Raw genomic sequence first — 26,180 nt, forward strand, 5'->3', positions numbered from 1 at the left:
CACCACCTCTCAACTCCCCTTAAATCCTCTAAAAGTCAACTGCCCCTAAACATCTGAACCTGTTCCAGCTTCAGGCTGTTTTCGTGGCATCAGGAAACTGGAGCTATTTCCTTTAAATTGCCATTGGGGATTCTGCCAAATTGGAAAGTGAATTTTATTAATTTAGACTATGGGAAAATGTTATTGCTTCATTTCTGCTCTATCAAACTGAGCCGAACTCATATATTACTGGGCTTCAAACAGAAATAAACCACGGCTCCCTTGGTCAGCCATAATGGGATACATATGGATCATCTCACCAAGGATGAATTTGGTCCCAGGGTGATAGATGGCAGTCCGGCCCTTCACTCAATCCCTCGACAACTTCTAATGAAGATTTTGTTGTGAAGAATGATGGTGTTTGTTAGTAGTAGGCAGGCCAGCCATTCATTTAAATTGTAAAAGACATTAGGGTCCCTGGGAGATTTTTCCAGCAGATAGGTAGAGAGATAAACAAGCAGATGGGAGATGCTATCTCTGATCTTGACAAACCCTCAATAATGGTCAGGATTTTCCCTCCCCCACACCTTTTCCCCCCTGAATTGAATCGGTATATTAGCTTGTAGAATGTGGTCAAGTATAACCGGGTATGGATCAAAAGTTTAGCATGTCTAAAAACCAAGAACTTTTACAAGTTTTAATATTATAAGATACCTAGAGTTACCTTAAGGTAAGATTAACAGCTAATAAATTTTACAAATAATAGTTTATACATAGGAGATTAGATAGATAGATAGATAGATAGATAGATAGATAGATAGATAGATAGATAGATAGATAGATAGATAGATAGATAGATGATAGATAGATAGGTAGGTAGGTAGGTAGGTAGGTAGGTAGGTAGGTAGATGATAGATAGATAGATAGATAGATAGATAGGTAGATGATAGATAGATAGATAGATAGGTAGGTAGGTAGGTAGGTAGGTAGATGATAGATAGATAGATAGATAGATAGATAGATAGATAGATAGATAGATAGATAGATAGATAGATAGATAGATAGATAGATAGATAGATAGATAAACCATCTGCAAGAGAACCACTAACTCAGAGAGCACCAAGGACCCCTCATTTCAATCCTGAACTATAAATATTCTCCTTTATCAGTTTTTTTTACAAATTATTCTGAACATGAAAATGATAAAACAGGATCCCAATTGTACCATTTGTTGTTTTTTATTTTGTGTCCTTTTGAACTGCTGTAAACTACCATGAGGGCTTGTGTGAATTGGTGGGGTTTCATTCTAATAATAAATAAATATAGTCAGGGATAAAATGTGCACAGGCTTAAAACTGAAGCACTGAACATTTTAAGAGGCAACAGTACATATTCAAATTGCAACACAAAAGACCCCATTAATTAGCACAGTCAGAATGCCTGATTCCCAAATGTGATCTGTACTGTAAATTATAGACCTAGTCTGTCTCAATTAATAGCAATAATTAGAGCTAAGACAACATCAGAAAAAAAACCCTCTTTTTCAACTTCTACCATCCTTGCAATAGTTATTCAAAAAGACCAAGGAGGGGGAAAACATCTACCAATTCAAAGTAAGGTTATACCCAGATTTGGCACTATAATATTATCAGTTAAACAAATTCATATCACCATGTAATATTGTGATAAAGACTATATCACTTGCACGAATCATTCTCTAACTAAGCCAAAACAAAGCATGGTAAAGAAATTGAATGTGAATTTAATTTAAGAAGAATACTGGTAAAATACCGTAGGAATAGCAGATCAGGGCTGCAAAAATCAGCAGAAGCAGTAGATGGCTGGAAAGAGACATCAAAAAGACTAATTTTTGTGGCTGTGTCGAGTTGGCAAACCATATGGGGTAGATGTAAGAGAATGCCATTTTAAATTATGAAGATTGCTCCCCATTTAATATAAATTTAAACAAACAAAAAAGTAAATTTGGTCTAGTGATGAAGGCACCATATAGAAACCAGGAGACAGTGAGTTCTAATCCTCCCTTAGGCAGGAAAACCAGCTAGGTTACTTTGGGCCAATCACCAGGAGACGGTGAGTTCTAGTCCTACCTGAGGCACCAAAGCTGGCTGGGTAACTTTAGGCCAATTACTAGAAGACGGTGAGTTCTAGTCCTGCCTTAGACATGAAAGCTGCCTGGGTGCCTTTGGGCCAATCACCAGGAGACAGTGAGTTCTAGTCCCGCCTTAGGCATGAAAACCAACTGGGTGATTGGGCCAGTCACTCTCTCTCTCTCTGCCCAGCCCACCTCACAGGATTGTTATTGTTGTGAGGAAAATAGGAGAAGGAAGGTGTATCAGATGTGTTCGCCACATTGAATTATTTATAAACATAATAAAGGCGGGACAAAAGAAGTCTATAAAATCCCCTGCAGTCCTTTCAGTTGATGACGTGATTCATTGATAAAATCGAATGGGCTTGTGTGCAGCTCCCAGCTCTACGAACCATGATTAGTAAACCACAGTGACAAGATTCATCCAACACATTAAGCCCAAGTGGGCTACAGGTAGTCCTTGACTTACGACCGCAATTCAGCCCGAAATGTATGTTGCTAAGCGAGACAGTTCTTAAGTGAGTACTGCCCTGTTTAATGTCCTTTCTAGCCACAGCTGTTAACTGAGTTGCTGCAGTTGTTCACTTAGTAACACGGTTGTGACTTCCCCATCGACTTTGCTTGTCAGAAGGTCGCAAAAGGGGATCACCTGACCCCGGGACACGGCAACCGTCGTAAATGTAAACCAGATGCCAGGGGTCCGAATTTTGATCACCTGACCTTGGGGATCCTGCAATGATTGTAAGTATGAAAAACGGTCATAGATCACTTTTCTCAGTGCTTTGAACGGTCGCTAAATGAACTGTTTTAAATCGAGGACTACCTGCTTATCAGACTAACCTCGCTCATCTTGACTTGATTGGCTGTATTGCTAAACTATCTAATTTAGCAGATTAGGGTCCCGTATTCTGCTTCTTATCACATCAGTGTTCTGTACGAAAATGACAAAAGGCTCATATTTTTTTCTGTCCTAAAGGACCAGAAATTGGAAGGCAGGTCCCCATGTTAGAAAAAAAAAGAGAAAAAAGAAATAAATGCTTTGCATCTGTATTGGCTGACTGCGCACTTTTAATTATGATGGATGGTGTCATGGTTCCTACAGATGAAACTCTTCAAAAGAACTTCGAGACATTGTTTACCTTAAAGAATTTTATTTTGAGTAGCATAACATCAGATGTTTTTGCATTGACAGGTGGATTTTGTGATCAGTTACAGCGATGCTACAATCTTATTTAGGTAATTCACTCCCGGATTCACTCCCAGGAGCCGATTCACAAGGACAGTCGTGTCTTTTCCTTGCTAGGAAGGGAACAAAGAGCTCTATCCGTCCAAGAAGGTCAGAGCCTTCTAAATCTTCCAAATCATGGCAAAGACCCCTGGCAGGCCACGGACTGCGGATTTCAAAGCTTACCTCCGCATCACACAGTTTGCCTTCTGGAGAGAATTCAGATTTTATTCCTTTTATATATAGTTTTTTTTTTCTTTGACACTTCTCCGGCCTACTTCTGGAGGGAATTTGAAAGAAGAACCAAATTACCCCTTCAGGGTCTGCTGTGTTTTGTACAGTGGAAATCTGGGTTGTTAAGGCAATAGCCTGGAGGCTGGAAAAGATTTAGATGTAGGATGAAACCTTGTGAAATAATGAAACTGGGGATGTGATCATAAGAAAGGATTTTTTGTCCATGTCTCTCTCTCCTGGCTCCTGGATATGAGTCTTGATACCCCTTTATTATCTTTTTTATCATAAGTAGTCCTCCACTTACAACAGTTCATTTAGCGATTGTCTGAAGTTACAAGAGCACTGAGAAAAGGAACTTATGATGGTTTTTCACACTTACAACCGTTTTATCATCTCTATGCTCACATGATCAAAATTCAGACCTTTGGCAACTGACTCGTATTTATGACAGTTGCAGTGTCTGGAGATCATGTGATCTCCTTTGGCGATCTTCTGACAAGCAAAGACAATGAGGAAGCCAGGTTGACCTAACAACTGTGTTACTCACTTAACAACTGCAGCGATTTGCTTAACAATTGTGGCAAGAAAGGTCGTCAAATGGGGCAAAACCTACTTTACAAATGCCTCTCTTAGCAACAGAAATTTTGAGCTTATTTGTAATACAAGGACTACTTGTATTATTCTTGGACAAATTGCACAGTGGGCATTGAAAGGTTATTACTTGATCTGAGGCTCATGGTCATTGTGGTTGTTGTTCTCAAGAGTAATAATGAATTGTGGTGTCCTTGAAAGCCATGGTCTAAATTAACTCATTCTTCTGTTCCATCTTAGGAACTCTTTAAAGCAGAAGAGGGCCTTGGGAGCATACGACAAAGAAGGTCCATTGTTGCTTCTCCAATCTTAATTCCTGAAAATCAGAGACCTCCCTTTCCAAAACTTGTGGGCAAGGTAAGTAGTAAAATCTACTCTGACCTTAAATTTCATGGATTGCTGACAGGTTTTTTTTTTTACTTCTTTGCAAGTAATCTTTGTTTTCTGTGTTCACCCTTAAGTTTAACCAAAGAGACTTGTTTAGATATTTAGAACAGGAACACCTATAAATTTCTCCTCCTCTCAGTTTCTTGCTCAATTTTGAGGTTTTCTCCAGTAAATGTTCCCCATCAATTCAATTGAGCTCTCTTTCTTTTTTCTTTTTGTCTAGGTACACCCAATTTTTATATAGCCCATTGTATATGCATAATTTCTGGCAGTTTTTAAGAAAGTTGCAAGAAATTATATTTAAAATAATATGTGCTTTTGCACATCTGCTGCTTGTAACCCATACTTCAGATGTGAAGTGCAGACAAGTCCTTGATTTACAACCGTTCATTTAGTGACTGTTCAAAGTTACAATGCCTTTGGGGAAAAAAGGATTGATGACCCTTTTTCACACTTATGATCATTGCAGCATCCCCAGAGTCACATGATTCAGACGCTTGGCAACTGACTCATATTCATGACGGTTGCAATGCCCTGGGATCATGTGATTCACTTAAGCACTATGGCAAGAAAGGTAATAAAATGTGGCAAAACTCACTTAACACTTTATGTCTAGCTTAGCAACATAAAGTTTGGGCTCAGTTGTGGTTGTAAATTGAGGACAACCTGTATCTCATGCTGAATCCTTGCATTTCCATAATGATGGGAACAGAGAAACATCTGAAATCCTAGAGGGGAAAATAGCTGTCAGTCTGCATGCATAATACTGAGCTAAGCAGAGCAATAGGTATCTGACAATTTCATGTGTTCACGTTCGTACCAAAACTCCATTTTGATCTGATTGTACATCGATGCAGCAAACAACTTTTGTGCAGCATTTTCCCAGCATCTAAATGCATATTGATCAGGACAGCCAAAAAGCCATATTGATATAATTGCGCAAGGAACCTGAATTGCTCTTGGATGTAATGTTTCTGCCATCTGCATGAGCTGAGCTGAGCTGAGCACTTGAGAATTTCCATGCAGAAAGAATGAATGAACGAAAGTTGACATTTTGCTGAAATTGTGAACGTCGTTACCCAATGTGCCTCTATTGCAAAAGCGGAAACCGGTGATGTAAAAGTAAACAAAATGGGCTTGAAGGCCAGGATTAATTTGGGGGAAAAAAATATTCCAGATCAATTGGGATTCGGAAGAAAAACTGGACAATAAAAGAAACCATGAAAGGAAAGCTGCTCTCTGTAGTAATAGAAAAGCTTGAAATTTTGTGAATATTGATTCATGAATAGTAGGAGAAAAACCACTTTGATGGAAAGAAATGAGTTTTGACACAAACTCTGTATCATAATACTCCTTCCTAAATTTGAAACCAAATTCAGGAGGAAAGCCATATCCTCTGTATAATGGACTAACAGAGCTGGAAGGGACCTTGGAGGCCTTCTAGTCCAACCCCCTGCTCAAACAGGAGACCCTGGCCTATACCATTTCAGACAAATGGTTGTCCAATCTCGTCTTAAAAAGAGCACCCACAACTTCTGGAGGCAGATCGTTCCATTAATTATATTGTTGATCAAGCACCACAAGGATGCTGCAACAAGTGTCAAAAGTCATAAGTCCCTTTTTTCAGTGCCATTGTTACTTTGAATGGCCACTAAATGAATCAAGGACTACATTCTAGGTTGCCACACCTGTCCAACTTTGACAACTTTAAGACTGGTGTCTTAAAGTTACTGTTATAACTTCGAACGCTCATTCAGTGAATGGTTGTAAGTCAAGAACTACCTGTATATATTAATTTGGTGGGATTTGGAATCCAACATTTCTCCCTTTTTTCCAGGAAAGATTGGCTCAGCTTCAGTTGCTGCTTTTTGCATGGGAGAACTAATGACATCCACATGATTGACTGTAGGGGTCAGATTGAACTAGACTAGGAAGGTGTGCCATCAACCTCATTTGGATAATGAGACAATTACCAGGGTTGAGGGCTTTGGGGCCGCAAACTCCAAAGGAAGACAGAAAACAAAATATTCACAGATGAACCCAGCACTTGAGCATAATAAAAATGTAATATTGAGTGTTATTGAATTTGTTCTCTATAAGGGCAAAACACAACGAGGCGGATCAATAAAATGCTATAATGAGTTGTAATCATCAGGTCAGAGTGGGGAAACTGAATGAGCTGAAACTTGACCATCCTATTTTCAGGAAAAGGGATTTGTCTAGGAAAGCTACTTGCTGGCAACCTGCATTTATGGCTGTTGTCACCATTTGTGTAGCAACAAGGAGTAAAGATGGAGCATTCCGTTGTTTCTAGGCAGGTGGCAACATGATGGAGACCCTGGGTGGTATTTGTACATAACTAAGGATGGATTTTTTTGAGTGTCCGTAGCAGTAGGAACATGATCTTGCAATTGCCCCATGCCTACAGTGATAAGGGACACTGATAGATTGGTTGATTGATTGATTATGTTCCATTAAGTGGTTGTCAACTCTTAGTATTTACAGAGATTGCGTTTCCCCCCCCCCCCCATAACAATCTGTGCTCAATCTGGTTCTTTACATCTTCCATGTAACTGGATATGTCTACCTCTTCTTCTCTTTTTTTTCCACCTTTCCCACCATCAAGACCTTCTCAAGAGAGCTGGGTCTTCCCATAACATGTCTGAAACAGGATAACTTGAGCCTGGTCTTTTGAGCCTTGAGTGAGAATGTTGAGTTTATTTCTTTGAGGATTCCTTGCTTAGTTTTCTCTGCTGTCCACGGTCTTCTCAGGAGTCTTCTCCAACATCAAAGTTCAAAAGAGACACTCTTCCTTCCTTCTTCAAACCCCAACTTTCACTTCCCTAGAGTGCCATGGGAACTAATACCAAAGTTTACACAACACCATTTTCCTAGTTTAGATGTTTTATTAAATGCTGGTTCAATTTCTAGAGCTCTTTTTCCCTTGTGAAAGAGATTTCTGATTTTTTTCCTACCTCACTCTCAAGTTACTTGAGAATTCCTTTCGAAGTTCTCCCGATATGATTTTGTTTTACTTCTGGTGGGGTCAGGAGGAACAGAATGGGTATAAACGGGTAGTCCTCGACTTACAACAAGTCCAATATTTCCGTTGCTAAGCAAGTCAGTTGTTAAGCGAGTTGTGCTCCGTTTTATGTGAGTGTTTGCTGGTAGGATGGATGGCAGAAAATTAGAAGCTGTACTGAAACTGCTGAAATAATTGCTTTATTCCTACTAAAACATAGATGCAGGCTGGGGAATTCTGGGAGTTGAAGTCCATGCAGCTTGAAGTTGCCCAAGTTGAGAAACCAGCACTGACATGTTCCATTAATGCATTTTCTCCCTCTTTCACACTGATCTAAGCCGACAATATCTTACCCACTTTATGTCCATATGTTAGTCTTTCAATTTATTTGTCCACCTCAAGTGGAATAAGGCCTGGAGCAGCAGAGCACACAATTCTCCTTTAATTATTGGAATAGTTTATTTGTCAGGACTCTAAATGACAGACATTTCTCCTGTGTGATTTGATTTTTCTTCCTATTATTTGCCTTCCTGCTGTGATTGCCTCTTGTCAATCTCCTTTCATAACGCATGGGGATGGGGGTGGGGAGTGCTGTTTTAATAATCATCTCTGCCCAAAATATCTTCACAGTGTTGAATATTGAGATTATCCAATTTTTGGTGTATGTTTGTGTGTGTGTCTGTTTCAGGAACTATTAGACTGAATTGGGAATCTTTAATTCTGGCTTGGTAGCTTCTAGGGATTTAAATCTGACATTGTTACATCTTCTGGAGATTGCGTCTTCTAGGGCAGAGTGTCCAACCCCATTGTTGTATCTTCTGGAGATTGTGTCTTCTAGGGCAGAGTGTCCAACCCCATTGTTGTATCTTCTGGAGATTGTGTCTTCTAGGGCAGAGTGTCTAACCCCATTGTTGTATCTTCTGGAGATCGTGTCTTCAAGGGCAGAGTGTCCAACCCCATTGTCGTATCTTCTTGAGATCATGTCTTCTAGGACAGAGTGTCCAACTACGTCCCTTTCAGTTTCAACTGAGAATGGTAGGGTAGAAGATGAAGCAAAGCCTCATACAACACTTGATAGGAAGTTCCGCTCCCTCCTACACCTACTTTTTCTTCTTTCTTGCATTCTTTCTTGCTCTTTTTCTGGCTCTCCTCCACAGAAATCTGAATTGTTCTCCTGTAGATGGCTTTTGAAACTAGGTCAGCCTGGATGAAACAGTGTCTCCCGTTCAAGGGCAACCAAGTATTCTCAGGTTTTATACAGCTCTCATTTATGTGTTTGGAGATCATATTTTTAGAGAAAGGAAGGATTTGATCAGTCTTCCTGCTTGGCTTAGGATCTGGAAGAAGCATTTGCAGTTTTCTTGCATATTGTGAGGGTCAGATTCTTGACTTCACATCCTTCAAATCTCCTGGGTAAACTCTCTCTTCTCCTGGTTTACCGTTGCTATCTGACATGGAAGAGGATTCAGTCTAAATGTCACCTCTGAAGACAGCACTGGGGAAATTATTCGGGGAAGATGGAGAAATATATTAATCCTTTCTTTTCAAATTTATCTGATGTATGTTTTTTGAACCTGTGCAGGAACCAGAATGTCATCAGATGTCGAGGGTTACTTTTGGTCATAAAATATACTTCGTGGCATTTCTGTTTTATATTGTCACTTTCAACGGCTGTTTCCCATACAACTTCAAGCAGCACACATTGGAACACAAGGTCCATTTGGACAACAACTGCTGGGTATAAACAGGTAGTCCTTGACTTACAACGAATCCAACATTTCCGTTGCTAAGCAAGGCAGTTGTTAAGCGAGTTGTGCTCCATTTTATGTGAGTGTTTGCTGGTAGGATGGATGGCAGAAAATTAGAAGCTGAAATAATTGCTTTATGTTCAGTTCCCTACTAAAACATAGATGCAGGCTGGGGAATTCTGGAGTTGTGCTCCATTTTATGACCGTTTTTGACACAGTTGTTAAGCAAATCATTGCAGAGAAGTGAATGATGTGGTTGTTAAGCAAATCTGGTTTACCCCATTGACTTGTTTCATCACAAGCCATCTGGGAAGGTCACAAATGGTGACCATGTCACCTTGGGATGCTGCAACCATTGTAAATACATGCCAGTTGCCAAGCGCCCAAATTCTGATCACGTATCTGTCTGGATGCTGCAATGGTTGTAAGTGTGAGTCATTTTTTTCACTGCTGTTGTAACAAAACGTTGTAAGTCAAGAACCTGTATTATAAATCTCTTGTTTTCCTCCTAAATCAGGGTTGCCCAAAGTTGGCCACTTTAAGACTTGTGGACTTTAACTCCCAGAATTCCCCAGCATGGCTCAGGAATTCTGGGAGTTGAAGTCCACGAGTCATAAGAGAGCCAAAGTTGCCCACCCCTGATCTATGGTCATTAGTGTGACTGGGGAATCCTGGGAATTGAAGTCCACAAATCTTAAAGTTGCGAGGGACGGACATCCTGAGGTAAATATTCCAGCGCCTGAGATGTATTTCACAACAACTCTTCAGGTTAATGAATGAGCAATTACACTGACATTTTCATTTGCTAAATAAATAAAGATATTCATATGGGATGTCCTTTAATTAACCAATCCCATTTATTGAGGGATAAATGGGTCTATTCACATTTTCTGTCCATCTAAAATATTGATGTTGCTTTTCCTTCTCTTCTTCTTCTGGCAGACAAAATCTGGTCTGCCTCAGTGAAACAATCCTAACTAAGCAATCCCATTTCCAAACAATGCTTTTAAAAATACTAAACTGGGGCTTACAAAGGCCTTAGCAAAATAATTGTATTATAAATAATAAGAATTGATTTCTTCCCCACCCCTTTCGGCAATAATTTTGGTGGCAACAACTAGAAATACATACTTGAACTTTTTTTTTTAAGGGGGGAGGGAGATTGTCCTTTTGTAGTTGCCATGACTACGAGTTAGTGGGAAATACATTAGCTCTATAGCAACTGGAGAATTAGATTTTATGCCCAATATTGAAATTTCCAGTATCTAATTTCTTCAGAATAAATCACACTAATGACTATAGAGCTAAAGCTGGAGGGAGTGTAAGCTATAGTCAAGAATTTACTTAAGTAAGAGTAACACAAAGCAATTGTACCATGTGCGTTGACCTCAGTCCTGACATTTGAATTAAATCTGTTTTGTTTTTTAAAAAAAAAAAAAAGGAGAGAGATTTTTGAGAGACTGTGTGAAAATGCTAATGACTCTTTCAGAAAATATGCCTCTTAAAACAAAAGAGGTAATTGGTGAAACTGGTATTGGGTGAAGGACTTGGGAGTATTTTTCCCCATGAGATCCATGTTGACTAAGATTTCAATCTAAAACATAATTATAAAGAAGTAGTGGTTTAATGGAATTCTACTAGAGATCTTCCTACAAGCATATCCCAACTGCTGTACGCTGTATGATAATATGGTGACCAAATCTCATCATAGAATATTGCAGCAGTTGCCACAAAGAAGAGGGAGTCAAGCTATTCTCTAAAGCGCCTGAAGGCAGGACAAAAAGCAACGGATGGAAACTAACCAAAGAGAGAAGCAACCTAGAACTAAGGAGAAATTTCCTGACAGTTAGAACAATTAATCAGTGGAACAACCTGCCTCTAGAAGCTGTGAATGCTCCAACACTGGAAGTTTTAAAGAAGAGATTGGACCACCATTTGTCTGAAATAGTATGGAGTTTCCTGCCTGAGCAGAGGGGTTGGACTAGAAGACCTCCAAGTTCCCTCCCAATTATGTTATTCTATTCTATTCTATTCTATTCTATTCTATTCTATTCTATTCTATTCTATTCTATTCCATTCCACTCCACTCCACTCCACTCCACTCCACTCCACTCCACTCCACTCCACTCCACTCTACTCTACTCTACTCTACTCTACTCTACTCTACTCTACTCTACTCTACTCTATTCTGTTCTAGAATCTATCATAGAACTGGAAGAAACCATGGAGATTTTCAAGTCCAAACACCTGCTCAAGGCAGAAGACCTTATGCCATCCCAACTAAATGGCTGTCCAATCATTTCTTGAAAACCTCCAATGATGGAGCTCCCATAACTCTGGGAGACAAGCTGTTCCATTGCCCCATTGATTAATTAAAGTCCAACTAGCTTTCCCCATGGCCCTGGGAAGAAAAATGGCAGGCAAATCAGATAAGAGTTGGTTTTGCTTTGTAAGATGTTCAAGATCCTTTCCCACTATTATTTAAGGATTCCAAAAAGTCTTCATGCAGATTGACCACACTCATCATTTTTTTCAGTGCCGTTGTAACTTTGAACGGTCACTAAATGAACTGCTGCAATTCAAGGGCTACCTGTATCGTCTTATTTAATGTGCTGCTCCAGGCCAAAGAGCCAGACAATTATTCCCTCATCACAGGCTTTCAAAAGAACATTTGCTGAAAAGAAAAAAAAAAAAACAGAAATGGAAAAAGAAAATATAAATATTGGGAGCTGGACTTTTCCATTCTCCAAATCGTCATTTAAATTCAACACCTGAAGGCTGATTTTCTATGCTATTTCTTTTTTCTTTCCTTCTTGTTCTGCCTTCTAATAGGGAATTATCCCCTGCCGGTTCCCTAATAAACTTGTTCAGACTTACAGCGAGGTTTTCAAAAGGAAAGTCTTCAATAGGAAAATAGCACAGTGTTTAATGACAACACACAAACACACACGTACAACCTTCCTGTCTTGCACATGAACAGATTGTAAAACATCTTTTCACAACTTGGACAATTAAAGTCGGCTGCAGTTTATTTAAAATAAAAATCATAAGACTGCATTTAAAACAAAGCAGAACTGTGTGTGGTGTGTGGAGTCAACTGCTGTTAAGCTAGAGCAGGTTGCCTACCCCTGAGCTAGAGCCACGAATTTGGTTTTTGTTTTTTTTTTAAGTATCACATATCCTGCAACAAATTTCAGCATCGGGATGAGAGCTTCCATCTTTGTAATTCTTTTCAACCCAACAGAAGATTGGAAATGAATCGTGTGGGGAGACTCTAGACTCTTATCTCTGTCCATTAGCAAAATAACCCTCTGAAAACTGAACAAAACTGGACTGAATTAGGCATCTGGGGGAAAGAATAGCAATAGCACTTAGACTTCTCTATCGCTTCACAGTGCTTTATAGCCCTCTCTAAGTGGTTTACAGAGTCAGCCTATTGTCCCTGACAATTTGGGTCCTCATTTTACTAACCTTGGAAAGACGGAAGGCTGAATCAACCTTGAACCGATGAGGATCGAACTGCCAAACTGCTGACAGTCAGCAGTCAGCAGAAGTAGCCTGCAGTACTCCATTTTAACCACTGTGCCACCACCAACAAAATAAATAGAAAATTAAATTTAGTGTTGTCATCTGCCTATCATACAACCTACTAAAAGCACTGAAGTGGCTTCTTATGATCTACTGTGCCCAGTTAAAGATGTGGACAACAATTTAGGAAGCCCTTAAATGGTTTTATTTATTTATTAAATTTGTTTGCTGCCTATCTGACTGTGAGGTGACAGTGGACAGCTTGCAACGTTAAATAACATTTAGATTTGGGACCAAAGTCCTTAAAAAAACCCTCTTCATATCCCACATACTCTAAGAGCTTGGTTAAGTGGTGGAGGCCTTTGTTTGTGTGCAATTGTGGGTCCAGGCCACAGTGTGGGGGAACATAAATTAGTGGTAGCACTTTCTGATTTTAGAATTTTCTGCAGGGGATGGCATATAATATGCCCCATATCTTCTCAAGGTTTAAACTATAGTTTAAGGCACGGTTGTTCACTTGGGCTTTTCCAACACAACTGTTTCAGAATCAAATCCCTACCTATTAATTATCATTTTAATTAAAATGTTCTGTTTGAAAGGGTGCATAGCAAAAGAACTGTACTTTATTGTTTTAATGATTTGGTTTTATGGGTGCTTTTAGTTTCCATAGGTTGATGGGAGAGAGGGAAAAGGGGAGAGAACTCAGAACAGATTTATCTTCTGTTAAACAAGTAGAGAATCTTAATAACTGCAATAGATCTGATTATTTTAAATCTCAGTTTCCAAAACTATGGACTGTTAACCAGTTCTAGGCAATGATTCCTGATTTGAAGGACAAAACGGGATTTGAAAGACGTAAGAGTTATCAGGAATTTTTAAAATGAATTGTATATATTTTTTTCAGAATCACATACAACTCTGGAGGGTAGTCCAGGAAAAGTCACAGCTACTTTAAGTAGTTATTGGCTGGATCTACATACACACTGATTCCTATTCCAAATTGCACTTTTTCTTTCAAATCAGATATCTGCATAGCTCTGGTTTCCATATTACTTGAGGCTCTAGGAACTTTTTAAACTTCTTTCAATAAGCATCACGAGCATTTCACGAGAACCAAAGAATGGCACAGTGATTTTAACTTTTAATAAATGTTCATAAAAGTAGCTAAGAATCTTCATGCTAAGTTCAGTATGCGCTTACTACCTCATTGTCATGAGTGCAGCAATGTTGCTAATGCCATTAAATCATTTGTTCTTTTGATTTGCCTGAAGTGCTCGTATTTCAGAGAGAAAAAAACTAGACAACAAAGAATGATCCTGGGAAAGTAGTTTGCTTCATTAAGCAGCAAAGTTTGATTTAGTCGAATGTTTATCCCCAGAGTCTGTCTGTCAGTGAAATGTGCCACATTCTTGAATTATATATAAAAGAATCTTTGACCTGTTTAAATTGGTTTTGAAATCTGCAGAAACTGGGTTTGCGCAACGGATGCTCCTGTAGTTTTTAGGGGGGTGGGGTTGAAATTGCATGCTTTAATAGACTGAGTATGAATAACTTTTGATTGCCCCATGGTGGTATTAATTATCCGTGTGGTCTCTAGGAGTCAAAAATGAGCTAACAGAAATCAATCAAATCAATCAATCTGGCATTTAACTCAATTCCATCCCATAGAATAATGGAGTTGGAAGGAACCTCAGAGGTCTTCTAATCCAACCCCCTGCTCGAAGAAGAGACCGTATATAATCTCAGACTAATGGTTATCCAGTCTCTTTTTGAAAGCCTCCATTGATGGAGCACCCACAACTTCTGAAGGCAAGTTATTCCATTAGTTGGTTGCTCTCACCATTAGGAATTTTTTCCTTGGTTCTAGGTTGCTTCTCTCCTTGGTTAATTTCCAACCATGGTTTCTATTTGTCTTGCCTACTGATGCTTTGGAAAATAGTTTGACCCCCCCATCTTTGTAGGAGCCCCTCAAATATTGGAACAGTGCTGTCATGTCCCCCATTCCCCCAATGGGAAAATCCCCCATCCCTCAACATTGCTATCATGCCCCATTTTCTGTTTGGCCCATGGGCATTTAACAACAAGGAAGGATGGATAGATGGTTAGATGAGAGAGAGAGAGAGAGAGAGAGAGAGAGAGAGAGAGAGAGAGAGAGAGACCATTGTTTAGCTGTTTAATTATTTCATGCAATCAATATTAGCAAAACACAGAACCATTTTTCAAAGGCACCAATTCAAACAACCTATAACATTCTTTGTTTTACAAAAGAATGCCTTTTCTTTGACCACGATTTCAATTTATTTTATATCCTTGAGTTTCAATTCAATGTAGTGTCATCATTACATCCCTCTCAAAGGCCGTTTGTTTGGGAAGCCAATATGAACAACGCGCCTATGCAAAGGGCCGCAAAGATGCCAATGGATGCACATAAGATGAGGATAAAGGGCCACTCTTGAACTACTCGAGTCAAGGGAATTGTGCTTCTTTTATGACTATGGTGAGAAATGAGATGCCACTCTGATTATTGACGGGTGTTTTGGACAACTCCTTACCTGAGCTTCGATAAAAAGCTTATTTTAATGTTCACTTTTCAAGGATTGGCCAATGACAGTTTGCATGTTTCAGCTTCAGTAGTTTCTCATCAAATGGCTGAGAGAGGTCGGAGGGATTCAGTCATTACAAAATCCAGAACTTGTATTGCAGCCTGTGACTTGCTTATTCAGAAGTATGTCCGAATGCGTTTAAAGAGGATTATTTGCAAATGGGTTTCTGTTGGACGGCGACCTTATTAACTCGACCTATTGTGATTCCCAAATACTCCAACATACTTCTTGGTTCAACAAAAACATGAAATTAAAATGTGAAACACCCAATTATATTTTGGATGGAAATTGGTTTAGGATTGCATGTTTTGAGAAAAGACATGTTTTATAACTAGCTTGTAAATGCACAATTTTGTGTAGATCTTTTTTTTTAAATAAAGAAGTGAGTCACTATGAATATGACTGAATAAATGTGCAAATTGCAAACTTAACTAATCACCATTCATTTCTTGAGTGGGAAAAGGATTTTAACAAGCTTATGGTTCCATCAAATGCAAGAGCATTGGAGAATTTTATGATCTTTTGATCTCAAAAAAAAAAAGGACACTATAGGTCTCATTGCTACTGGATAATCTCTTTTCTAAACAAAGACAGAAATACAACTTTGCTAAAGAGGAATGAAGCGAACACTGAAATGCAACAGTCTAAACACTGAAGCATTACTGGGAACTTAAGAGTTCTTCTTGGTTGTATTTTCTGGCATATTTCAAGCATTTTGTTGCACGCACACACACACACACAGAGAGAGAGAGAGAGAGAGAGAGAGAGAGAGAGAGAGAGAGAGAGAGAGAGAGAGAGAGGACATAAGCTTTGTTAACACCCCAGAGGTTGAAATGCAATCAAATTATTTGACTGGCAACCACTCAGAGAAGGAAGGAAGGAAGGAAGGAAGGAAGGAAGGAAGGAAGGAAGGAAGGAAGGAAGGAAAAGGATGGACAGATGGATGGATGGAAGGAAGGAAGAAAGGAAGGAAAGAAGGAAGGAAAAGGATGGACAGATGGATGGAAGGAAGGAAGGAGGTGTATTTGTGTGTGTTTGTGTGTCTGTGTGTGTGAGAGAAGAACAGACAGATGGACAGACAGAGAGAGGGAGAGGGAGAGAGATGCTTCAAAGAACATCAGAGGCAAAGTATAGAAATTGTACCTATCATCTCTTCTGGGTTCCTTCAGCCCTGCAACGATGCCTCTGACTATACACTTTAACCAATCTGCATTCCTGCATTCAAAAATAGCAAGAGGGGTGTATTATCAGCCCCTCCCCCTCAAGAAAAAGGAGAGGTAAATTCCAATTCTTTACAGCAAGGTAGGATGTCTGTCAAAACCACTGAAACATATCTTGACTTCTGGTGTCAAATAGTCCATCAGTCCACAATGAGGCTCGTTTGCAGAACTCATTAAGAGTTCTTCAGTTAGCCCGGCTGAAAGACGTGTGACACCGACGGATCCCTCTTTTGGAATTCTATTTTTGTACGGAGTTTTAATCAGGCAGTTTGCATCAAACAGAGGAGGCAGGGCCGTCACCACGCCGTAAGAAACGGCAAAGATGATTTAAATAAGCGTCTTGATCTCTTGGCAGTTCTAGCATGAAGCTGATGGACTTTTAATGAACTTATGTGTCAGTACCAAACACAAGTTATCCATCATATACATATATTTCACAGGAAAAAATGAGGCAGCTTTGTGGTCAATTTAAATTAGGCCTGTAACCTGCCAAGCTAAAAACAGCCATGAACAAATTTTACAAGTAGTTTAAAATAATCTTTTATGAAAGAAAAGAGGGGGGAATCAAAACAGAAAGTTTAATACATGCAAAACTGTCCTCCGAGGACCGGAATTAGTAGATTCATCATTTCCAGAGAAGAAATAGAGATTGTTGATTGATTTCAGCAGAACTATCCTTACATTATTTCAAAAGCCAGGCTGAGAGAAAGAGGGACTTTGAATTTTGCCTGTGAAACAAGAGTCAACTCCTTGTAGGAGTTCTTTTTTGTGGAGCAGGTTTTGTCTCTGTCCAGAACATCATAGGAAAATATGAGCTCCCTTGGCTGAATTCATATGATAATCTAGTTTACTTGTAAAAGGATGGAGAGACAAAAAAAAAAAAGGAAGGATCGTTATTTCTTAGCTGGTGAGAGCAAAACAGTATGAAAAGATCAGCAGAAGGTTTGAGTCACCTGTTCTACCGCCAAGATTCTCCTTAAATTTTGATCAAGCATGTAGGTGTGGGAGATAAATTAAACAAATGCTACAGAACCTTGTGTTCCACCTTATTCCTTCCCTCTCGCTCCCTTCTTTTCCCCTTCCTTTCTTCCTCCCCTCCTCTCTTCTTTTTCCCTTCAGCTTCTTTTTCCTTCCTTCCTTCCTCCCTCCCTTTCTTCCTCCCCTCCTCCCTTCTTTTTCCCTTCAGCTTCTCCGTCCTTCCTGCCTTTCTTCCTTCCTTCCTTCCTTCCTTCCTTCCTTCCTTCCTTCCTCCCTTCCTTCCTTCCTTCCTTCCCTTCTTTTTCCCTTCAGCTTCTCCTTCCTTCCTTCCTTCCTCCCTCCCTCCCTTCTTTCCTTCCTTCTTCCCTCCCTCCCTCCCTTCTTTTTCTCTTCAGCTTCTCTTTTCTTCTTCCCTCCCTTCCTTTCCCCTCTCTTTCTTCCTCCCCTCCTCCCTTCTTTTTCCCTTCAACTTCTCCTTCCTTCCTTCCACCCTCCCTCCCTTCTTTCCTTCCTTCCTTCCTTCCTCCCTCNCCCTCCTTCCCTCCCTCCCTCCCTCCCTCCCTTCCTTCCCTCCTCCCTCTCTCCCTCCTCCCCCCCTCCCTTCCTGATTTATAGTTTTTTTTTTAATACAGCCTTTATGGTCCTTTAAACTTTATATTTATGGTTATCATGTCTCGCTACAAATAATAAAGTGTTAGCTGTTCCTGTATTTCATAAGAGCTTGTCAGAACGTGTCATATTTCATTCTGCCAACCAACAAAGCGACTGCACCCCAAAGAAAGGGGAGGGAGGGTTACATTCTTTATCTTTAAAATGCTCCTAATTTCTTGGGGGGAAAATCCTCTGGTCTACCGACATGTTCCTCTGCACAAATTTGGACCTGCTGGTTGGGGAATTCTGGGAGCTGAGGTCCACATCTCTTAAAGTTGCCAGATTTGAGCATCAGTGTTGTAGATAAACCTCGGAATTACTCCCTCCCAATCCCAGCAAAAGGCTTTCTGAGGTTGAAAAGATCAGTAAATCTTATTTGTCCCATCATATCAGAAGCTAATGACCCTGAGATTTATTGTGGATATTGAGCTTGTTTCCTTGAAGTAAATTGAGAGGGGAAAAAATATTAAGTAACTGTCCCTCCCTTCAGTGAAAAATTACTGCAAGGCCTCCGATTCAGGTTCACCAGACTTTGGTTAGTTTCTGTAATTCAGAACACCTTGGAAGGAAAGTCAATCATTTAGATCAATAGGGCCTATTTTCCCCCAAGTGATGGGAAGTTCCAAGGAAATGCTCTAACACAGTAGCTATATATATATGGTAAGCAGCAATATCAGACTATCATTTTTTTATTATATAAGGTGGGAAAAAGAAACAAGCAAGTAAAGTACGATGTGTCCAAAACAGCCACCAAAGGCCAAGGATGAAATGAAGGCTTCAACGTGCAAACTGCGTAACCGCTGCAAAAAAAAATAAAATTTCCATAATTGGATTTTGACAGTATTTCATTCATGTTTTTTAGGTTTTGTATAGTTTTTATCTTTTTAAGATTGCAAATGTGAAATAATAATAATAATAATAATAATAATAATAATAATAATAATAATAATAATAATAATGATGATGATGATGATGATGATGATGATGATGATGATGATGACGACGACGATGATGATGATAAAGTTGGAAGGGACCTTAGAGGTCATCTAGTCCAACCCCCTGCTCAGGCAGGAAACCCTATACCATTTCGGACAAATGGCTGTCCAGTCTCTTCTTAAAAGCCTCCATTGATGGAGCACCCACAACCTCTAGAGGCAAGCTAAGTTCCACTCCACTGGTTAATTGTTTTCACTCTTAGGACATTTCTCCTTAGTTCTAGGTTGCTTCTCTCCTTGATCAGTTTCCATCCATTGCTTCTTGTCCTGCCTTCAGGCGCTTTGGAGAATAGCTTGACTCCCTCTTCTTTGTGGCAGCCCCTGAGATATTGGAACACTGCTATCATGTCCCCCCTCGTCCTTCTCTTCATTAGACTAGACATACCCAATTCCAGCAATTCCATATGTTTTAGCCTCCAGTCCCCTAATCATCTTTGTTGCTCTTCTCTGTACTCTTTCTAGAGTCTCAACATCTTTTTTACATCGTGGTGACCAAAATGTTAGTACCACTTTATAATGCCTTGGAAAGTTGCATCCAGTTTTGGTTGACACAATATAAAAAAAGAGGAGACGGTGAGTTCTAGTCCCTCCTTGGGCATAAATGCCAGCTGAATGACTTTGGGCCAATCACCAGAAGGGTGTGGGTTCTAGTCCTGCCTTAGTCACAAAAGCTGGCTGGGTGACTTTGGGCCAGTCACTGTCTCCTTAGCCTAACTGACTTCACAGGGTTATTGTTCTGGGGAAAATAGGAGGAAGAACTATTAGCTATATTCGCTGCCTCGAGTTACTTGTAAAAGTAATAAAGACATTATTTGTTTTTTGTTTTTTAAAAAGTTCTGTATTCCTGCACAAATAATTTTCTGGGGGCACATTTTATGCCAGTGGTTGTAAGGTAGAAACCATAAGATATGATCCAACCTCAACCTCTCTCGTGCTAATTTCTTATATCTTTATCTTTTTTATTATTATTCTTTCCTTCCTCCCTGTTCTTCCTCTGTTGCTTTTTCCAAAGGCTGAAATTAAGATGATTATCTTAAGCAATTTCAGAATTAAGCCTGGGACCACACAAAAGGATTTCATTTAGAGTTGCCAGTTAAGTTGGAGAGTAGGAAATGGAAGACTTTCAGCCTTAACAATTTTCTCTTGGCTGCATCTAAATCTATCTTGTTATTAAGCAAAGGAAACATTTGATATCATGATTGCCAAATGACAGCATTAGCTCAAATTGGTTTCTTATTATAGGAGGATTTCAAAGCTTGACAGATATCATATAAAATTCCAATTTTGCATAATCAAAAACTTATATTTTTGGACTGCTTATTATTCAGCAGTAAAGGAGATTCCTATTAGCGACTGTAAGTAATGGCATTAAAATCAGGCAACTGTTTTTTTTTCAAACGTATCTGTGAAAAGTGCCTTTTAATGTTCACTAAAGCCAATTTTATGCAAATGAATTTATTGATTTAATGTTTTTAGCTGGCAAATGTTTATTTAGCATGTTTTTCTGCGATGTGAATTAAACTCTGGTTTTTCAGCAGCAAAAAGTAACATTTATTTATATCCATGGTATTTGGAAAAAAAGGAGGAATATGACGTTGAAAGAGGTAAAAAAAAAAATTGGATAATTTAAAGTAGATACAAAATGACTATTATAAATTTGCCACCGGGCTGGGTCTTTTCCCAAACAGCGTGTTCTCATTATATTTTGGCACCGGAGTGAAATTTGAGACTTGCAAGATTGATGTCAGCCTCATTTGGGTAGACTAGACCAGGAAATACACTCCGTAGGAAAGCTTAAATTACTGTTATTGAGATTTTATTGAGATAATCTGATTATGAAATGCATCCACCCCCTTATACTGTTGTGATTTAGGAAGGTATCTCTCTGAGTCTCTTCCAAATACAGGTAGTCCTCAGTTTACAACAGTTCATTTAGTGACCGTTCAAAGAGGCACTGAAAAAAGTGACTCGGGGCCATTTTTCTCACTTACGACCGTTGCAGATTCCCAGGTTCACATGATCAAAATGTGGGCGTTTGGCAAATGACTCATATTTATGACGATTGCAGTGTCCCAGGATCCCCTTTTGACAAGCAAAGTCAATGGGGAAACCAGATTCACTTACCAGCCGTGTTACTAATTTAACAACTGTGGCAAGAAAGTTTAAAATTTACCCATCTTCAAGTCACCAAGGTTAAGAAAACACTAGTATAGGATCTCCTGCGTGAGAAGGGGGTTGGACTAGAAGACCTCTAAAGTCCCTCCCAACTCTGTTATTCTGACTTCCTGTAGACCCAAGCAGATGATTAACAAATCCTGTTAAGTGTTCAAGAATGACCTCCTAAAATGTTTGAGGTGTTAAACTGCTCCAGAGGAATAGCCTGGCACTCTTGATTGCAGTGTCTCCATCCCCAATTTGTGACCTCTAGATAAATCACTACTATGGAGAGAAACAATTAACTAAAAACTCTTCCTTCTTGACCTTGTGAGTAGGAGCCATGGAAGTGATTCCTAATGGAACTAATGACTGAAGAAAATCTGTAATTAGATCTGCAGACTGTATGCTGCATAGACAAATGCTCAAGGAATTGTCTTTACGTACAAAGCGTGTAGAAGTTGATATAATTCACTACAAGGATGGCATTGGAGAAATGGCAGATAATAGTCCCCACCTGAAGCCGTTTTTTCCAGCTGCAAGAGATGTATGGTTTCCCCTTTGTAAAAAGAAGGTTGGAAATGAGTCCAACTGTTAGAGAAACTATGATGATCCATAGTGTTGGTGATTAAGGTTTTGATCATTCATGGGTCATCTAAAGGACTTGAGGTGAGGTGGGGTGGAGTGTTGTCCTCGTTTTAAAACATCTGCCGTGCTTGGAAATACAAGAACGGGAATTTCCAGAGCCATAAGCATGTCAGTCAACCGCAGAGAAAGCAATTTGTCATCTCCTACATTTAGGGCGCTGCAGAAATATTTGGCGTACAGTTGGGAATGTTAAAGCAGAGTTATGCATGTTTACATCTTTAAATTCATGTTCCTATTGGATTATCCTACTTCAAAGATTTTCTTGGGGTCTAGCCTCCAGGCACCAGGGATTTAGTACAGTACTTGTTCAATTAGTTGTTGTTTTTTTAAAGAAAAATTTTAAAAACTTCGTATAGCTTATTTTAACTGTGGTAGTCAGGATGGATGCTTCTCTGAGACACACACACACACACACATATACAGAGAGGGGGAAGAGATGAGCAAGGTAATTCCCTTTATTTTGATGTAATAATAAAATGCACTAAACACTGTAGAAATGAAGGATTGAGTGGGTGCTGTAGAAACCATGATTTCTTTTTGAAATCTGCATTTGTAAGAAGCAGAAATTATAATTCAGCATGGCTTGGCCACCTTGGAGGGAGGGAGGGAGGGAGGGAGGGAGGGAAGGAAGGAAGGAAGGAAAATAAAAGCGGAAAAGGGAGGGAGGGAGGGAGGGAAGGAAGGAAGGAAGGAAGCTAGCTATGCATCCTGCTACACCTTTCCTAAAGGATGGATAAATAGATAAATACATAGTTAGATTGGCCATCCAATAGGAAACAGCAAAGCACGTAGGATAGATAATAGAACAACCAACTGACAATATTCTGATATTAGTTTATTAATCTCTGCTGAATTTTACAAACTATAAAAGAAAACTGTTGACGAAATGGATGCATTCCTTTTAGAGAGGAAATAAGTAAAATCCATTTGAGCACCCTGAGAATTTTATTATGGAAGCTCTAAGGCAAAAACAGATGTCTCCCTGCAACTGACAAAAAAAAACAACATGAATTGTGGTTTTAATAGTTCCAGCGCCGGAAGAAACAACGACGACAACAATCTATTGCTGTATGTACCAACATGGCCCGTTTGGACCAGTGTGCTTTGCTATGGTCAGCGCAGGTACTCCTTGAGTGACTTCGGTCATTCGCTTAGTGATCATTCAAAGTGACAACGGCAGAGAAAAAAGTAACCTATGACCATTTTTCACACTTATGACTTATTAGCATCCTCATGGTCACGGGATCAAAATTCAGCCACTTGGCAACTGACTCCTATTGATGATGGTCGCAGCGTCCCCGGGGTCACGTGACCCCCTTTTGCGACCTTCTGACAAAGCAAAGTCCATGGGAAAGCCAGACTCACTTAACAACCGGGTTACAAACTCAACAGCGCAGGGATCCACTTAACAGCTGTGGCGAGAAAGCTCATAACGTGGGTCAAAATTCACTTTGCAACTGCCTCACTTAGTAACAGAAATGTTAGTCTCAGTCGTGGTCATAAGTCAAGATCTAAATTCTCCTCCCCTGAGCACATATTTTGCCAGCATGTTCTTTCCCTTAATTTGCTGTCATAAATCACGTTCTCCTATCAGTTTGAAGGCCAAAGGTTCTCTTCCGTGGATTTGGGATTTTTATCTAATATAATTACCCACATACATTCTTTCTCCTCCCCTCCCAGCAGTCATCTGAGTTAACTCTAAAAATACCACACAGCTCTGCATATTTTGTCAGAGCAAGGACACCCAATGTTAGCAGCGTTGACAAAGGGCTTCCTGTATGGAAATCAGGTTAACCTGGAAGTAAAAGAAGAAGTTGAGGATAACTCCACAGTGGTGGAACTGTCACAACGTGATTACGCAGAGAATCAATTAGATTGCTGGGTCAATGCTAAAGCTTCCCTCCACTATCTATTCTTTATGGTAATATGCAGGCTTCCTCTGCCGTTGGACAGGCTGAGATGGATTTCAGGGGACTAATGACAGGCATCAAGTTGTCAATTATTTTGTTTATTGTCCCTGTGGTGCTTCATTTGGATTCCCTGCCTGAGGCACCAACATGACCTGGTCTGCCTCTGCTGGGTTACGGAGTTCAAGAACCTGTCGGAAGCCTCAGCAAAATAAATAAATAAAAAATTAAGGAGCTGCTTTGCCCAGCAGATATTCCATTTTTTTTCATTATTCCACATTTAAAAGAGTAAAATTAGAACAGCCTCTTCAGTCACATACATCTTCCAATTAAAATTGACCCTTGGGGATGTGACATTGAACACAAGCTGCGGAGGGGAAAAAAAATCTAATTAAATTTGAAGAAGGAAATATACAAAAAAAAAAAAAAGTTGAAGAACCAGAATTACACTTTTTGTTGCCAGGTTAAACTTTCCTTACTTAACTCTGTTTGTACAACTTTTTTCTACTTGTCAACATAAAAGAGAAGCATTTATTTATTTATTAAACCCGCACATGCGTCAGGAAAATATTTAGAGTTGGTTCAAAGCAAACAATAAGAAAAATGTCAACGAGAACTTTTTTTTTTTTTTTAAGCAATCCAGTATCTTTGGACTTCTAAGAATAGTTGTTAATTTAAGAGGAAGATAGCCTAAGCTTCTGTGAATATTTGGCTTGTCCAAACAAGAAGGAAACAGGTTGTGAGAACAAGGAAGGAAATATGTGTCCACCTTCAGTGTTTCCAGCAGTTGCTCCTTGGCATCTGAAGACAGGAAAGACGTGACGAAGCTCTCCCTTTCCGGCTGAGAATCTTAGATCAATGTGCATGAAGTCTATAGCAATTGTCTTGAAACATAATGGTTGGATACTAATGATAAAAAGAAAGAAGAGAAAGAAAGAGAGACAGAAACAGAGGAGGAGGAGGAGGAAGAGGAGGAGGAGGAGGTGGAGGAGGAGGAGGCCTACAGAAGAGTGGATTTTACAAATCTTTGGAGGTAGAGGCTTTAAGAGTATAGTGTCTATTGTAGAGAAACCCTATTTATCTCATCCATGCCCTACTAACTTCAGGTCAAGGAAGAAGAAGATTCTTCACAGGTCTTCTTGGGAGGTTCTCCCTAAATGGATAGATTTGAATCCACCAACATATGATCTGATTTAATTGAGAATGGCTACCCTGTGTAAAGCTTGGTATTCAGTGCATCAACTTCTCAAGGAGTGTTAAACTGCAGTGGAACTCATCAATAATCTAGCCGCCCTGTTGTGGACCAGTTTCAGCATCTAAGTCATCACCAAAGGAAGCCCCAAGTAGAGCACATTGCAGTAATCCTATCAAGTCATTGATTACCAATGTCTTCATCCAGGTTGATTCATAACTCAAAACCAGCAAAATCTGGCCAAGACACCCCCAGGATACAACCTCCACTTGCTGTTCAAGCAGTAACTGTGATCCCTGCTGTGGCTTCAGAAGAAGCAGAATCCCAGCTAAGATGGCCATCACTGTGTGATTCCCTTGTGCTGAACAGAAAGAGGGTAACACAGCAAGGTCTCTTCTAAGACAGTGACTCCATCTTCACCAATTTTGGACCAACATACATTGAAAAATAATTAATTGATTAATTTGGGGGGACTTTTAATTATTTAAAGGGAGCCTAATTAGTTAAGGATGTGATGTTTGCCAATTTAATTTGATTCCATCTGACAACGTTAATCTTTTCTTGAATAATAAGGGGGATAGTGATAATAACCATAGTTTTATTCATCTATTGCCCTTCCTTGTAAAAAAATCCCAAGGTGATGAAGAAAGAAATTAAAATAAAACATTACTGAATAGCAATTAAAAGCATCCTATAAAACGTGATCCACTTGCACGAACCAAGGAACTAAGGAACAATAATCCAATAGATAAACAGAATAATGGTGAAGAAGGAGAATTGGTCATACTTAGGAAAGAAAATATAAGTCCCTGGAACCACTGGTGCAATTTTTAGAAGATAGAAGATAGAATCATAGGGCTGGAAGGGACCTCAAAGGTCTTCTAGTCCAACCCCCTACTCAAGGCAGGAACCTTATACTATCCTGGTCAAATGATTAATCAGTCTATTTTTGAAAACCTCCAGTGATGGAGCACTATTCCACTGATGAATTTTTCTTACTATCAGAAA

General features: G+C 39.5%; 1 protein-coding gene across 1 annotated transcript in view; it reads left to right on the top strand.

The window, feature by feature from the left end:
- CDH13 (cadherin 13) overlaps window positions 1-26,180 on the top strand; it is a 225,988-nt gene that overhangs the window by 22,371 nt on the left and 177,437 nt on the right. The window contains exon 3 of the mRNA XM_015810457.1: window positions 4,380-4,496. Coding sequence (XP_015665943.1) covers window positions 4,380-4,496 — 117 coding nt within the window. The remainder of the gene's footprint in view (window positions 1-4,379; window positions 4,497-26,180) is intronic.

The sequence above is a fragment of the Protobothrops mucrosquamatus genome, unplaced genomic scaffold (genome assembly GCF_001527695.2).
Source record: "Protobothrops mucrosquamatus isolate PMUCROS unplaced genomic scaffold, P.Mucros_1.0 scaffold_38, whole genome shotgun sequence".
Lineage (NCBI taxonomy): Eukaryota > Metazoa > Chordata > Lepidosauria > Squamata > Viperidae > Protobothrops > Protobothrops mucrosquamatus.